The following is a 16166-nucleotide window of genomic DNA, read 5'->3' on the forward strand; positions in this document are numbered from 1 at the left end:
GGGCCACCTGGGTGGCTCAGTCGGTTGAGCGTCCGACTTCGGCTCAGGTCGTGATCTTGCGGTTTGTGAGTCCGAGCCCCACGTCTGGCTCACTGCTGTCGGCTTGCCAGTCAGTGCAGAGTCCGCTTCTATCCTCTGTCCCCCCCTCTCTGCCCCTCCCCTGCTTACGTTCTCTCAAAAATAAATAAGCATTAGAAAAAAGAAATGAAAAGATACTTCCCCTTGTCTCTACTTCCCTAGACTTACCAGATTTTCTGCAATGAGTGTATTACTTTTATGACCCGAATAAAATAGGTTGTTTAAAAGGTGGGCAGTTACTGGGAACTGGCGAACAGACACAGCTGACCTCCTGTCACTGGTCATTTTTGTTCCCTCTGGAAGGTCGGTACTAGAACAGGGACTGAGGAGACGGCTGGTCTTTGGATGAACAAGCAGGTTGTTCCTTGAGGTTAGTCTTGGAGACGGCCCAGTTTTCTTTTTCGTGATTCCGTCATTTTGTGTTAAAGAGTACTGAGCAAGACTCTACAAATAGTGTCTTGCAACAAAGTATAAACGTTCAGGGTTATTTTTGTTTTCTTGTTGCTTTAACATCATAGTCATTTATAGTTAAAAAGGACTGGATGGGAGCATTTTTTAGAAATAATACATTTATATCTCAGTGGATAGCCTTCAATTTTGGCAAAAGTAACCTCAGTCAGAAAGAAGCGAGCAAACCGTAGGTGGCTACGAACCGTCGGCCATGGGCCCCTGCCCTGCGCATGTGGAGCTGGGCCTGCTGCTTCCCCGCACAGCGGGCACTGGGCGTGCTGGGCCTTCTGATGACGAGCACGGACGGCCGTTTCCCGACACCGCAGAGCCCCGTCCTGCGTGCTGGCCCGTGTTGTGCTCTTGAACCTGAGGCAGAGGAATCCACTTTCTTTGCCGGGTGGCCGCAATCCGGTAACCTAGCAGTCGCAGGAAAGGCGATTTCCGTGAGCTCTCTCGCCTCACCCCAAGTACTCTACAGATAGGATACATTTCTCATGTCGTCCTTTTCTAAACGACACTAGCATCGTTCTTCCACTCCAAGCTTATAAAATAAACCAGGTGAGAAAGAAATGCACCAGGTGAGGCCGGCATGGAGCCCCTGGATGGCTCAGTGAGTTGAGCGTCCCGACTCCTGATTTCGGCCTGGGGTGTGGTCTCACAGTTTGTGGGATCAAGCCCCGAGTCAGGCTCTGCACCGACAGGTGCCGGCAGGGAGGCTGCTTGGGATTCCCGCTCTCCCTCCCTCTCTGCCCCTCCCCCGCTCTGGAGCGCACTCACTCTCTCAAAGTAAAGAAATAAACTTTAAAAAGAGGAAAATAAAAGAAACAAAGTGAGGTGGCCAGCACGGGGACTTGGCGAGCTTGCGCAGTGTGTGGCCTGCACACCCACACACACACACACACACACACACACACACACACACCCCTCGCTCGTACAGCTTGCGGGGCTTCAATGTGATTCTGCACGCGTGAGCCTTTGTTTTCTCTGCACCTGTTCCTTGACTAGGAGACTACCTGGGCGGAGAAGCGTACTGGGCCGGCGGCCTGCACCTGTACACCCCCTTGCCTTTCCGGCCAGGCCAGGGCGGCTTCGGAGAACTCTTCCGAACACACTTCTTCCTCAACGCGGGGAATCTCTGCAATCTCAACTACGGTAAGGCCTGGGGGGCTCGCAGACCGCCGCGGCACCATGGCCTTTGTGTTTAAAGCATGGCGCGCGTGGCCTCCGTGTTAGATTTCGTAGTCTTTACGTTTAGAGACGGCCTCGCCTTACAAAAACTCCTGACGACGCCTGACGTGGTGCTCAGAACAAAATTGGTGAATGGAACACGGGTGAAAAAATCGTCATCAGAGGCTGTCCTGCAAAAATCTGCTTACACATTCACTCAGCAGACATTTCTGGAGCACCTGCTCTGTGCTGGTCATTACGGCCACAGAGCTGAGCTGGGTTTGCTTCCTCCTCACGGGGCTCGGGGCGGAGGAGACTGAGGGCCAACGCATCCGGTCAGGGGGCTGTGAAGTGGTGTCTGGAGAGCTGCCTGGAAGACCAGGCCCTCAGATGGAGGCGTGGAGCAGGAGGTGTGCTGGTGGTCGGGGGCTGGGGAAATGCCCTTTCAGGCCAAGGGGACAGTATGTGCTGGGCCCGGAAAATTGCTGCCGGGGCAGTGAGAGGAAGTATGCTCCCCAGCCCTCTCTTGATTTCAGTCCTAGACCCACTTTCATGTGTTCTCCTTGAATAGCTAGGCCACATGGCAGGGAAGAGAGCCAGGGCCTGTGTGAGGACAGCTCACGTGAGGTCACATCCTCTTTCCTCTTTCCTCTTTCCTGTTTCCAGGGGAGGGCCCCAAGGCTCACATTCGTAAGCTGGCTGAGTGCATCCGCTGGTCCTACGGTGCCGGGATCGTCCTCAGGCTCGGCAACATCGCCCGGCTGGAACTTAATTATTGTGTCCCCATGGGCGTGCAGAAGGGGGACAGGTAAGTGCTCAGAGTTCTTCCCCGCGGTTACGTTGTTGTACCGGCTAGTAATCTTGTTTTGGTTTGCACCTGGTTAATCATTTTGTCCGTGGCCTTTAAGAGTCAAGATTTTTAGTAGAAAATTGCTGAATAGCTAGCAAAACAATGAAAATAGGGGCGCCTGGGGGCTCAGTCGGTTGGGCGTCTGACTTCGGCTCAGGTCATGATCTCGCGGTCCGTGAGTTCGAGCCCCGCGTCGGGCCCTGTGCTGACAGTTCGGAGCCTGGAGCCTGTTTCAGATTCTGTGTCTCTTTCTCTCTCTCTCTCTGCTGTCCCCTGCTCATGCTCTCTCTCTCTCTCTTTCTCTGTCTCTCAAAAATAAATAAACTTTAAAAAACTTAAAAAAAAAAGAAAAAATATTTTTCTCCATGGTGTTTTCCTCCATCCAGTCTGGAGGAAAAATGTGACGTGTTCCCATCCCCCTTCTCACCCTGTTTGCACTCACTGTTGCCAAATAATGAGGGCTCCTCCGTGGGTCCGGGTCTGGCTGGAGGAGTTGGTGAGGCATTATTGATCCTGCTTGTTAAAATGGAATGAGGTGTTTCTGGTGCGTGACTTTGCAGGCCAGGAACTCAGCACTGGAGTGGACAAGGCTTTGCTCCTGGCCACGGGGGACTCGTTCTCCAGAGCCTTCTCTTGGGAGCAGAGAAGGAACCCGCCGTCTTGGCCTTCCTCCACCAGCCCCCTTACCAAGCGAGAGCTGTTCAGTATCACGTGGTTGCCTGTGGCCTGAGGTCATTTACGGTTACACGGCTCAATTCCATTTCTTGGTTTATATGGTATCCACCATACGTGTTCTAAGAAGGTCCAGAAGTATTGTCCTGGTCTGCATTGCATCAGGCTGCTTCGACAGAATGTCACAGACGGTAGGGCTTAAACAGCAGACACTTACGTCTTGCGCTTCTGGAGGCTGGGAAGCCCGAGAGCAGGGTACTGGCCAGTTCTGTTCCCGGTGAGAGCCCTCTTCCTGGCCAGTAGACAGAGAGAGCACACCAGCCCTGTGAGGCCTCTTCTTACACAGACACTAGTCCCACTATGGGGACCCCTCCTTCATCACCTCATCTAAACCCAGTTACCCCCCAAAGACCTTCCCTCCAGATCATCTCATGGTTAGGGCTTTAACATAGCAATTTGGGGGGGGCATAAACATTCTGCCCGTAACGGTGTTTATACTGTCTCTCGTCATTTTCATGTTTATACTTCAGTACCGTAGGCTGTATTTTTCTCTTCTCTGTGTTCTTTCTGCACTTACGTGGCCACCGAGTGGTGGTGCTGAGTCATAGCCCGAGTCTCCAGCGTGACGTTGGGAGTTTGTCCTGACTTAAGGAAAGACTACTGGCTTTCCTCCCACTGTCTTCTACTTCGACGTGGTCGGTGGTGGTGCTTTTTAAAAGGTCGCCGCGTCGCCAGGTTTTGAGAAAGGACTCCTTCTCAGGGCGCCTGGGCAGCTCAGCTGGTTCGAGCGTCCCGAGTTGTGACCTCAGCTCAGGTCTCAATCTTGTGGTTCGTGAGATCGAGCCCCGCATCGGGCTCTGTGCTGACAGTACAGAGCCTGCTTGGGATTCTCTCCTCTCCCTCTGTCTCTGCCCCTCCCCCGTTCACATGTGCGTGCATGTGCTCTCAAAATAAATTAAAAAAAAAAAACAAACATAAAAAAAGAAAGCACTAGCTGTGAGGTGCAGTTCAGGACCTGTTGTCTGGGTCCCGTACAGTTATCTGCTCCTCAGGCTCTAACAGGGAGGCTGATTCTGGCTGCAGGGCCGCCCTGGCTCCCAGTGACGTTAGCGCCCTTCCTTCCGGTGCCCCCCGCAGACAGCAGCCGCCCAGGTGACTCACCTCCACCCCGTGTTTGTGCGGGAGCCCCGCTGCCCAGGCTCGGTGGTTCTGTGGCTGTGTGACCCAGGGTGAGGGACTTAGCCTCTCTGGTCTCAGTTTTCCTGCCCAGAGAATGGGCGCTGGTGACCTTGCCCGGATGAATGAATGTGCGGGAGGCACTTGCAGCAGTGCTCAGCGTGCTGTGAGTAAATGCTGCTTATCGCTCACGTTGGGCCTCGTGGACTCGCTGTGGCCCTTTGCACGCAGGAAGCAAAGCGTGTTCCCTTCAGAGACATCTTCCCTCCACCTGCGCACTGGCCGCCCCCTGGCCGTGTCTGAGGTGCTGTCGATGGGATTTGCTTTCCCGATTTCAGAGATGATGAAATGTGAAAACGGGAATTTTTCTCCTAGAGCAAGGTTTTCACATTCGGTAACTTTCTAGCAGCTTCCGTACCTTTACAGTCTCGGGTAAATGAGCCTAGTCTTACAGGCTGCTTTCTGCAAAGCCTTCTTCCCGCCACAGGTGCGAATGTGGGTCTCCCTGGCTTAACCACCAGGTGCTAACTGGGAGCACCAGCCGTGCAGGTGTCGAGGCCACGCCAACACCAGGATGAGGTCGGATGTGGGTGCTAAGGCCCCCTGAGCCCGCGCTTCTCGAAGTGTCATGTGCCTCCGTCTGGGGTGGCCCTGGCACTGCATCCCTGACACGCTGTCTTGGTGTGGCCGTTGCTTGCGGACCGGCCGCGCCGAGGGAGACCCGCTCTGTGTCTTCCGAGAGCCACGAGAACGTTTGCGGAGGGAAGGCGATCATTCGTATTTATTGAACGCTTACCTTGCACGAGATGCCGCGCGAAGCCCCTGTCTTGTTATAGAAGCCTCTCGACAGCTCTGTGCGGAGGAGGGTGTTAGCCCTGCTGACACGTGAGGACGGCCAGCCTTGGCGGGGCCGGCAGTGGGTCCGCGGCAGAAGCGGGGGCCAGAACTTGTGTCTTTTCCTCTGCACCGAAACCACGTGAGCACGGACCGCCCCCCCACCCCCCCAGTCCTCTGAGAGACCAGATGTGGTCTCATCCCCACACTGGCTTTTCTGCATCTCGAGTATTTTTTTTTTAATGTTTATTTATTTTTGAGAGAGAGCGCGAGAGAGCGCAAGCAGGGGAGGGGCAGAGAGAGAGGGAGACAGGATCCAAAGCAGGCTCCAGCCTCTGGCCTGTCAGCACAGAGCCCAACGCCGGGCTCGAACCCACGAACCGTGAGATGATGACCTGAACCGAAGTTGGACGCGTAGCCGACTGAACCACCCAGGCGCCCCTCTGCACCTCGTGTACTAACCATGGAAAGAGAAAAATCACCTCTTCCTCACTCGTCTTCTTGGAAGATCTTATTCAAACTCAAATTCTGTAGTTTCTCATTTCAGAGATTATATAGCTTGTTTCCATGACACTCAGTGTGTATTAATTGTGCTAATGTTAGTGCGAATTATGTCAGTGCACACGTTCTAACTGCTTTGTATTAGAAAGAAGTGCACGTGGGCTTTCGGCTGTAGCTACACCATCTGTGTCACCAAGTGACCATCGGCCGCCCAGAACTGACTGCTCCTCTCTCGGCCAGTTTTGAGATGGCAGGAGATGTGTTGCCTCTTGGCGGGCCCTGCCTTGTCTCACCCCGGCCTCCTCGTGACTTGGGACCAGTGCCTGGGGCTGTGGGGCCTCCTGTCCTTCAGCTCAGCCCTCCCGCTGCCGTTCAAGGCCACTGGATGTCGCTGTGCTCCCAGGATCCGTAACCCGGCTCCGGAGCCGCCCCCAGGCTTTCCTCCACTCACAGAATCTTCACAGAGAATGCTTCCGCTCACCTTTCAGCTTTGCCTCTCTCTGAGTCGGAAAATCTGTTTCAGATACAAATCTCAAGTGTGGTTTCTTCTGGGAGGAAGAGGCATGCTGTGCATATGGTATTTAAAGACCCAAACATAAGGAAACCGCCCTCCGCCCGGCTCTGCTCTGTGGCCCCCGATCGTGGCGGTCGCAGCAGGTGCTGCAGTGTCCCCTACGCAGGCTCAGCCTGGCACCTGGGGTCGTGGGACCCGCTTTTACCCCACGTGTGGCTTTGTTGTGATGTTTTATCCAGCTGGGCGTTTTGTGAAGCTTGAGTGATATCGTCACAGTTTAATCTTCGTTTCTGAAGTTAGGCAGTCGCAGGACAGGGATGATGTGTGTGTGTGTGTGTGTGTGTGTGTGTGTGTGAATCACCTGTAGGTTTCCCCCCACTCTTCACGCAGACTCTATAATTAGCATTTCAGGCCTTTACACAAACGGAAACGGCTTAGAAACGTTGGCTGCGTTTCATACCGGGGGGGACTTGTAACAGGCACACTTGTCTGAGACCTACCCGTGTTCTGTGGCTCCGGTCTCCCTGAGTGCGGCCCCCAGAGACTCGGAGATGAACATGGGGGGGCTCCTGAGACAGACATGCACCGCGAGGAGGAGGAAGAGGCTCCTTCCACCTGGGGAGGGTGTCCGAGGGCTTCCTGGGGGAAGTGGTTTCCGGGATGAAGCTTTCTGACACGGACAGCTGGGGACTCGCAGGGGAGGGCACTCCAGACCGCAGAGCAGCCCGAGCCCAGGTGTGCAAGCGCGAAGTGCCGGGGCACCAGGACTGTCCTCGTGTAGGCGTGGGAGGGAGGTTCGGGCAGCCCTTGGGCCCGGTCGCTCTAGTCTCACATCCTCTCTCTCCTTTTCACTTTGGGCGCACACGCGAGGGCTTCGAGTTCCGGCCCTCGTCTGCCTGGTTCGCCACCACCTTCCCCGTGTCTCGGCTGGCACCTGCTGTTCCCGTGTGACTGCTGGGGCCTGTGCCTGTCCCCCGGCGTGACCTTCATCGAGACCCCGTGGCGGCCCTCACGGTGCTGAGTTGGAGGCGGGCAGGGTGCAGGCAGGGTCGTCTACGGTGGGACTGGAGGGCACGCGGCCAGGCCCGTTCGCAACCCCGGGGTGGGAAGGGGCCCTGGGGAGATTCGGAAGACCTCCTTCTGAGGTGGACACGTGACGGGAAGGTACATGTGGCCTCTTGTAACCCTGCGACGCTGTCGTGTTCGTGGGGGGAGGTTTTCTCTGTTGCACCGGGACGGGCTCCAAACGCAGTTCGAATGAATGAGCCTTTGCTTGTGCCCGAAAGCCGGGGCTTGACGGACTTGTAGCTTATTTTCAGGCGTCTGAGGAGTGAGTGCAGGCAGGGACGGCTTTCACGGACCCCAGGGTGTAAAATACAAAACAAATCACTTAGGTTCGAGCAGAACTAACTCATAAACGCAGCCCTGGTTGGGGCTGTAGATCTTCACGTTTCTAAGGACACTGGTGCGGTTTACCGTAGACCACAGGGGCCCCCGTCCCTTCTGGCTGGAGCACCCCTGCGGATGCAGTTGGCCCGCGAGCAGGGGTGCCGCAGGGGTCCCAGCGATGGCGACGGGCCCGCCTCGAACCTCTCACGGGTTGGGTGTCCTGTTCCCTCACTCGCAGGTTGAAGAAGAAAAACTTTCTGCTGGTTTTCATACGCCATAAACCCCGAGGTTGGGCAAGGTCACAGGTGTTATGACGATAAAAATGCCAACTTTTCCTCAGAACAGAGGAGCCACCCTCGTTGCCCGTCTTCTGGGAATTGTCCACAACTTGTGAAAACCCCGTGTCCCGCGAATGCGCTGTCAGCGGCCATTTGGGCTCAGAAAACCGTTTTTCCTCGAAGCTTCCGCTTCCTGGCGTTGACGTCCCCCGGCCAGGCCCCTCTGCCCGTGTCCAGCGGGAGTCCAGCCCCTTGGCACGGCCTCCAGGTGGGCAGTGCCGCGGGGCCGGCCCGGCTCTGCCCTCCGCACCACGACCAGCCCTGTGCCAGCGTGGGGTCCGCCGCACGGGTGCCGGGTCTCCTCCCCTGGGTGTGGCCGGGCCGCGACCCTGCCTTTGCGCAGACAGGAGGCCCCGCGGCTCGGGCCCTCTGGGCTCAGACAGCACGGCCCGCAGGTGCCCCTGTGTCTGGGCACGGGGTCCCGCTCTCCTCCTGCTGAGAACGGGGCCTCGCGCATCCTGTCGCTTATCTGAAAATGGGCCCTGCGTGGAGTAAAACCCACAGAATAAAACCTGTGGAGCGTCAGCCTGTCGTCAGCATTGTCGCCAGGGCGACTCCTTTGCACCCGTCCTTTTCCTGGGTCAGGAGCAGGTTCTCCCTGTGGGGCTGGGACTCTGCCACGGCTGTTGGCCCCCGGAATCCTTCTAGAGCCCGGGCGGCCCAAATTCCGCCGGCTTCCCATCCCCCTCATTTCTTCTGCACCGTCTCCCTCCGCCAGCCTCCCCGCTCTGCCTCCTCCTGGCCTCCCCGACCCCACTGAGGGCTGTGCTTTGTCCCCACCTTCCCCAGCCACCTCTGTGGCTTCCAGGCGGGTCACCTCTCTTGTCACCGCTCTGCTCCGCATAGCCAGCCTCTCACAACTCGCTGCTTGCCCAACAGCCTTAGAAATAAACCCAAAGCTGTTGTTTTTCCCTCGGGGGTTTTCTTATTGTAAACATTTGTCTCCTAGGCCCTTCTTTGCTTTTTGCCTCTTGGGGCAGGACTGGAGGACATGAAGGGCACGAAGGAGGGATCTGTGTCCGCTCATCTTAACCATTTGTTTGTCCTCCAAAGGCTGGTTCTTAAGCCAGCAGAGGAGGAAGCCGCAGGGCTGGGGGGTGGGGCCCCCAGGAGAGGGGCCAGTCCGCCGATGGTTCTGGAAGGCCGGTGCCCGTTTGTGGTCTCATGATGCCGGGGGCGTGAGCAGAGCAGCCACGGTGTTGACTTTCTGCCCTTCGCTTTTTTAGGATATGCGACGGCGTGCAGTTTGGTGCCGGGATCAGGTTCCTGTAAGCTGACCGCGTCCTCTAGACCCCGCAGGAGAAGCCCTGGGACTCGGTGGCAGTGAGTCACTTTCCGAGCAGACGCGTCGAGCCACTCTTTGCCATCCTTGTGGGAAAGCACGTCAATAAATTTTAAAGACGAATACTCAGCAGCATCGTGGACATGGTTTACTTTCCCAACCTCTGTGTCCCACGCTGGCTTTTCCCGAGGACCACGTGGAGGGGACGGGGCTTTTAAAATGGCCACGTGTTCTTCCACGGGGACCGCCCCCACGGAAGGTCCCGTCAGGCAGCCTGCCGACTGCTTTCCCTCGCAGGCTCCTCGAGCCTCCGTGTCTGGTTCCCTTATACCGGAAAGTACTGGGCAGAGCCCCAGGGACGCCCGGGCTGCTGGCGGAGGGCGTGTGGGTGGGGTGCGGGCGATGCCGAGGGGGTACCGCTCTGGTGGCCGCTGCAGTCACAGTTCTGGGTGTCGGAGCCCCTTAAGCGCATGTGGGTGGCGTGGAAGAATCACGTGTAACGCTGGGGACACTGAGGCAGAGGGGAAGCATGTGTTCTTCAGGGGTGATAGTGTTGATAAGACAAGTCTCCCAGCTCCCGGAGCTGCTCTAATGAGTTACCGCAAACACAACCCAGTCACTGGAGGTCGGAATTCCTGGATGGGCCTTATGAAACCAGTGTTAGCCTGACTGCGTTCCTTCTGGAGCCTCCAGGGGAGAGTCCGCTTCCTGGCCTTCTGGCCTCCTCGGCTGATGGCCGTGTCCTGTGTTTTCAAAGCTCACCACCCAGCATCTGCCCGTGTCCCCCTGCTGCTTGCCTTCTGGTGCTTTCTCAGACCCCCGTGAGTACGTTGGGCCCCTCTGGACAGCCCGGCTGCTCTCTTCATGTAAGATCAGCCAGCTCGGGTCTGTCTGTGACCTGAATTCCCCCTGGTCGTGTTCTGGGACAGTCACAGGTTCCCGGGATGAGAACACAGGCATCTTTGGGGGGCCCTTATTCTTCTGAACACACCTCGTATCTGTCAAAGTCACATTTCCGGGATATACATAGTTGGTCACGTGAAAAAAAAAGTGTTTTTGAAAGTTAAACCTCTCTGAATTCTCCCTGTGGAAGAAATGTCGGGGCTGGAGACGGTGCCCGGTAGCATTTTACTCTGTCTCGCAGCTGGGGCTGAGTGCCTTCACTTCCAGGCCTCCCTGTGATTTGTTCGTGTCTTTGCCCAGTGAGCTTGGCTGTCGGGAGCAGCTTGGGACCACGGCCCTCGAGCCCACCAAGCACGGTCTCCCCTCCCCCCCGCCCTGCCATTGCCTGTGTGGCCTACAGGGATGGTGCAGAGAATATGTAAGAAGCATAACAGTTGGACCGTTCTGATTAGTTGGGAGCCTGGGGAAGTACACGTTTTCCCCTGAGTTGTTTCATCATTTACAGTCTCGCATTTATGCCTTTGGCAAAATAAGAGGCCCCTGTTATAACACTGCCACGTTCAGATTGTAAATTAAGAACAGAAAGACCCGAGCATTTGTCTCAGACACCGTGACCTTTGAGAATCCGTCTACTACGCCAACGGAGAACTGGAAGGAGAAGTCATTTTTGAAAGGCCACGTGTCTCATCAAGCCCTGCCCGGGTCACTGGCACCAGCTCCTTCATTAAAGCGCACCCACCGGGTCCAGCCGCCCCAGTGCGCTCAGGGCGCGTGCCATTTGCCGCCGAGTGGCCCGGCGGCCGCTTGGCAAGCAGATGTGAAAACGGGGGCGACGGCGGGTGCGGAAATCAGACGTCCGCTCGTTCTCAGGCGGAATCGGGTGGGCAGACTGGAGCCACACTCCACACGGCGCTCCCCGTGGAAGACCAGAAACCAGGCGAGTTTCGTCGTGGAAAGTAATCTCCCATCACTGCTATTTGAGGGCATCGCGTGTGACGGGAGGGAAACGCGAAGAGCTAACCATTCCCTCCGCAGAGTACCACCCGGCCTCCGTGAATCTTCGCATCCTCAGTGTACCCCGTCTTTCTGTAAGTCCCTGCGTGTTCGGGGCTGGAAGAGAGCTGGATGTTTGTTTCCTTAACCGCCGGCTCCAGGCTGCGGCGGGTGGGCCACGAAGGCCGCTTCTCTGTTCTGACCGGGACGCCGCCCCGTCCGGCACCGGGCCGCTCAGCTGTCGTTCGTAATGAGGAGACGCAGTCAGTGAGCCCGTTCTTCCTGGGAGGCAAGCCCCTCGTGACGGCTGGCGTCCTCTGTCACCGCGGACGTGTGGTCTCTGCACACACTCGAGTGACCTTTCCACGCGGCTTCAGCAGCAGTGTGCTCACCCAGCGGTGCCCGTCATGTCTGCCGGTCCGATGACCCAGCCGGGAGCACAGTTACCAGAACAGGGGACGGTCCAGTCGGCCACACCGAGACGATCTGCCCCTGGCGTTACCGGGTCACCTTCCCCCCGTGCCGGCTCCTACAGGGGCCCTGCCCTCCCCATACGTGCACCTCCCTAAGCTAAGCATCCTCTTTCTTTGTGGATTTCCTTTTTCTTTTTGAAGACCAGATAAACTAACCTTCGGGACAGTTAGATGTGTTCAGGCGCACCATATGGCTAAGGATCTGCAAGGGAGAGAATGCCTCAGTCTAGAGAACCAGAACCAGAGAACTGCATTTTAAGTGAAGTGTTTAAAATCCGGCATCTGCACTCAAAATTCAGATCTCTGGCTTCTCGTGAAAAACCGGGTCTGATGACGAGAAGCCTTCCTTCCGAGAGCAGCAGAGGGCTGGGGCTGGGGGGTGGTGTTCCTGTAGCCTGCGTCTGCCCCGCTGGCTTCTCCTCTGCGCTTCCTGCCTTTGGCCCGTCAGAAGGGGCAGCATGTTTGGGGAGGAGGCAAGTTTCCGGGGGAAACTGTCAGGGTGGAACAGCCCTGGGTCGGGAGCCTGGCTCTCGCCCTGTGGGCTGTTCGCCGAATCCCCATCTGGCCTCCGGGCCTCGGGTTGTCTTCTGTCAAGGAGAGGATTTTGGTTTGGCACCTTTCGGCGATGGCTTGCACGGCCCTGGATGGCTGCCTGCCGCCTGTGGGTTTTCCAAGGCTTTCTGCCCCCAAAGAAACGCTGGCTGATGCGTAACGCTGTTGACTGTTTCGCCTGGTTTTGAGCATTCGGTACAGGGGGTGAGGAGTCGCCACCTGGTTGGGATTCAGACCGGACACCATCCCCGGCTCTGCCACTAGCTGGATAAGGCACTTGCGGCACGGGTTAGGACACTCCCAGAAGTCTCTGAGGCCGTCAGTTCCCGTTCCCAAACGGGAGCGTGGCCGATGATCTCCACAGTGTAACCCCTTGAAGCTCGCTCCCGGCACCCAGCACTGGAGCCCCGGGAACAGTAAATAGATTCCTTTTTTTTTTTTTTGCCTTTTTTTGCCTCTTTTTTTTTTTTTTTTTTTTAATCTTTTTACTGATCTTATCAGACGATTGTTAAATATAACAGCAATTCTCAAACGTTTTGGGCTCAGGACCCCTTCACATTGTCAAAAATTGTGGAGAACCCCCCCAAAAGCTTTGGTTTATGTGGGTTCATGCTAATCCTTACCATATGGGGTATGAAGACTGAGAAGTAAAAAAAAATTTTTTTAATGTTTATTTATTTTTGAGAGAGAGAGACAAAGCATGAGCAAGGGAAGGGCAGAGAGACAGGAAGACAGAACCGGAAGCAGGCTCCAGGCTCTGAGCTGTCAGCACAGAGCCCAGCGCGGGACTCAGACTCATGAACCACGAGATCGTGACCTGAGCCGAAGCCAGACACTCAACCGACTGAGCCACCCAGGCGCCCCAAGACCCAGAAAATATGCGGATCTTCCAAATAGTGGCCCAGTCATGATCGCGTAAGATAAAAAGATCACCGTTGTTACTGCCATCACCGATTTCACCAGGAGGATCCTTAAGCTGCCCAAGTTCGTGGGGGCGGGTACAAGTTCCCCCAGAGTCCGGTTTTTGCACGGAAGCTCACGTTTTATCACTGACGGTGAATACTTGTCAGTCGCTTTCCTTGAGGCTCACTTCATTCATTTTCAAGGAAACGCCGACCAAATACCCGAGTCTGAATAACCAGTTGGTCACTCCTCCGAGCACAAACGATCGACGCTCCATGAAAAGGGTGGCTGCTTCTGTCTGAAGCCCAACCACGTAGCGTTTCCCTGGAGCAGACGTGCCTCCGTGCGCAAGCTCGCCGCGTGTCGTCACACAGAATGTTAAAGCGGCCGAGATTTAAGGGGATTGGGCATTTCTGCTTCCCTGAGGCCACCGCTCAGCGAGTCCGGCCTCTCGGCTTTGCCCGGCGCGTGCGTGCGGGGGAGGGCGCGGTGACCGCGGGAGGCGGGGACTCGGGCACTGGCACTCCCACCTGCCGCACGGTGCAAAGCAGGGAGTACAGATGTCATTGTGAGCCAGATCCCTAGGTAACGCCTTGGTCTTACAAAAACGGTGTTGACCTCAGACCCCGTGAAAGTTTCAGGGGCCCGGGGACCACAGCCGAGAACCGCTGATCTGTCCGCATCATCTCCCTGCCCTCGGGTTGCTCTTCTGGAGGAACCTGTGTGTAGCAGGAAGTGGCTATAAAGGGCCTGGCGCAGCAGAGCCCCGGTTGGGGGCGGAGTGGGTATGGGGGTGGGGGCTGGGCTACGAGGGGTGCAGGAGCGCAGTCTGCATCGGTGCACGTGGGCTCTGCCTTGGCTGGTAGAGGTGATCCAGAGGACGGCGTTAGCAGGCAGAACGTGGGGTCTCTTCTGCAATGGTATCGCCCGGAAGTGAGGGAAAGAGAAAAATACAACGGCAAACGCTGGGAATGAAACGGACGCGTCTTACGTTCCCACTTAGTCCCGTTTGAGACGGGAGCTGTGGGACGCCGTCTCAGCCCTGCTTCGCTGGGGTCAAACCGGCTGTCCTGGTTTTAAAAATGAACAAGGCTTTGCTAGAGTGGGGCTTATGGTCATCTCGGACATCTCGCCCCCGCGCCTGGGTTGTGACTTTCCACGTGGCGTTTCTGTGACGAGTAAATCACCGGATTCCTTTGCCAAATCATTAGACGCCTCGTGAGAACAAAGAACGTTCATACAGGAGGAGATGCACCATTATCTTGCTGGGAAAATAAATAGTTTTTGAAAAGAACACATTCTGTGACTTTGGACAAACTGAAAATTACAGCCTCTCTCTCCCGTTTTTGTTTTTTGTTTTTTTCCTCCTTTTCCTTTTCAATCAATTCATTTCTAATGGAGGAAGCGTTTCCTACATTTGTCACTAGATAGATGTGCTGGTCAATTAAAATACTCTGACTTCAGACGGTTGGGATGATAGCAAGCCTGGATCCATCCATCACTGTGAAATAGAAGGTGACCTCCCCGTATGGAGTGAGAGACCCAAGTACAATTGCTTCGATCTTATTATCATACCCGGAAATTACTGCTCATCTAAGTGTAATTTCCCTGAAATACGAAGCAGGCAGAGGCACTGCTAGAAATATTAGACCATAATAAAGAGGCTGTGGTATGGCCTTGACGCTGAACACGGAGGGATGGAAATTGACACGCCGTCCTCACCGGGAGGAAGTGCTGAGGTCAGCAGGGTGGCGTTTCCCCAGATGTTACCGCGGCTGCTAAAGGTTTCGTAGGATTCCTCGGGCAGCTTTACCCCAGACACGTTTGCTCACCAGGCGCCGAGAGAAAGAACTACCCCTGGGCGGTTTGGGGGGGGGGGGGTGGGTCCTGCCTCTCCATCCGGCAGCCTCCGTGCCGCCCCCCCCCCCAGGGCCCCTGCCTGTCTGCACGCTGCCTCTTGCTGTCTCCTCCTGGCGGGGGAAAGGAAACAGGCCCGGGGTGGAAAAGCACCGTTTGGGAGTCAGAGCCGTCTCGAATTGTCACTCCTGCCACTCCCGTTGTTCGTCTGCTCGTTCATTCCACACACGCGTGCTAGGGCTGGGCCGGGGCCCGGGGCCAGGGGCGAGGGCCGCGGGCAGGTGCCTCCAACACAGAGGGATTCGTTCTGGTTCTCGGGAAACACGCGGTCCTTATCAGGGTCTGTGTGGATGTCACCCTGTCGTCAGAGAAAATAAGTATGTAAGTTTCCCCTTTTTTCTGGGCTTGAGTAACGGAAAAAACAAAAAGCCAATCAAGCTAGATATTTACGCAGGCGATTGTATCAGCCACCAAGTGGCAGAGCCGAAGGCACACAAAAGGGGAAATGGATCAAGTGTCCCGGGCGCCCCCTGCCGGCCGCGGTGCCCGGGTGCAGGAGCAGGCTCGGGTTTGCTGCAGGCGGGGCGACCCCCCCCCCCCCGCCCCCCCACGGCCTGACCTTGCACGAGGCGGCCCTTCCGCGGTTGCCTCCGTTTCCCTGTGAGCCTACGCTGCCACTGTCTTCTGACTAAGCCAGCAGCAAAAGGGTTAATTCTGAAGTGAATTTTAAGGAAGGTTAGGAACCATTGGTCCAAAAGGATTCTAAAAATAGATGATTGATTTGGAAAGCATCTTGGGGGTGCTGCATCTTGTTCATAACACATTCCCCAGCCGACCCCCTTAGGCGCTTTGAAAATTCTAGAAATCTTTATTTTGCAATAAAGGTGGGGAAAATGCAAGAGCTCTGTGAAAATCAATGATGGTATTTTTTTGAATACACTTTCCATTTTGTAGTTTTAGATTTACAGACAAATTCTGAAAATGGTGCTGAGTTCCCATATACCCCACACCCACCTTCCAGTATTAACGTCTTACGTTAGTCTGAGTGCATTTTGTTACAATTAACAGACCAATATTCATACATTATTATTAACCAAAGTCTGTACTCGCATTTCCTGTTTCCACCGCACGTCCTGATTTGGCCCAGCGACCCCATCCAGGATCCCACATTAAACTGAGTCACCCTGTCTCCTGAGGCCCCTCCTGGCCGTGACAGTTTCCCTGACGTTCCTTG

General features: G+C 55.9%; 1 protein-coding gene across 2 annotated transcripts in view; it reads left to right on the plus strand.

The window, feature by feature from the left end:
- The window catches only part of SAMM50 (SAMM50 sorting and assembly machinery component), a 32739-nt gene extending 23359 nt beyond the window's left edge, over positions 1–9380 (plus strand). For both annotated transcript variants that reach the window (XM_078449357.1, XM_078449356.1), the window contains 3 exons: positions 1534–1680; positions 2362–2503; positions 9196–9380. In XM_078449357.1, coding sequence (XP_078305483.1) covers positions 1534–1680; positions 2362–2503; positions 9196–9296 — 390 coding nt within the window. In that variant the 3' untranslated portion in view covers positions 9297–9380. The remainder of the gene's footprint in view (positions 1–1533; positions 1681–2361; positions 2504–9195) is intronic.
- The last annotated feature ends 6786 nt before the right edge of the window (positions 9381–16166 follow it).

This window comes from Panthera onca, chromosome B4, assembly GCF_046562875.1.
Source record: "Panthera onca isolate mPanOnc1 chromosome B4, mPanOnc1 haplotype 2, whole genome shotgun sequence".
Classification (NCBI taxonomy): domain Eukaryota; kingdom Metazoa; phylum Chordata; class Mammalia; order Carnivora; family Felidae; genus Panthera; species Panthera onca.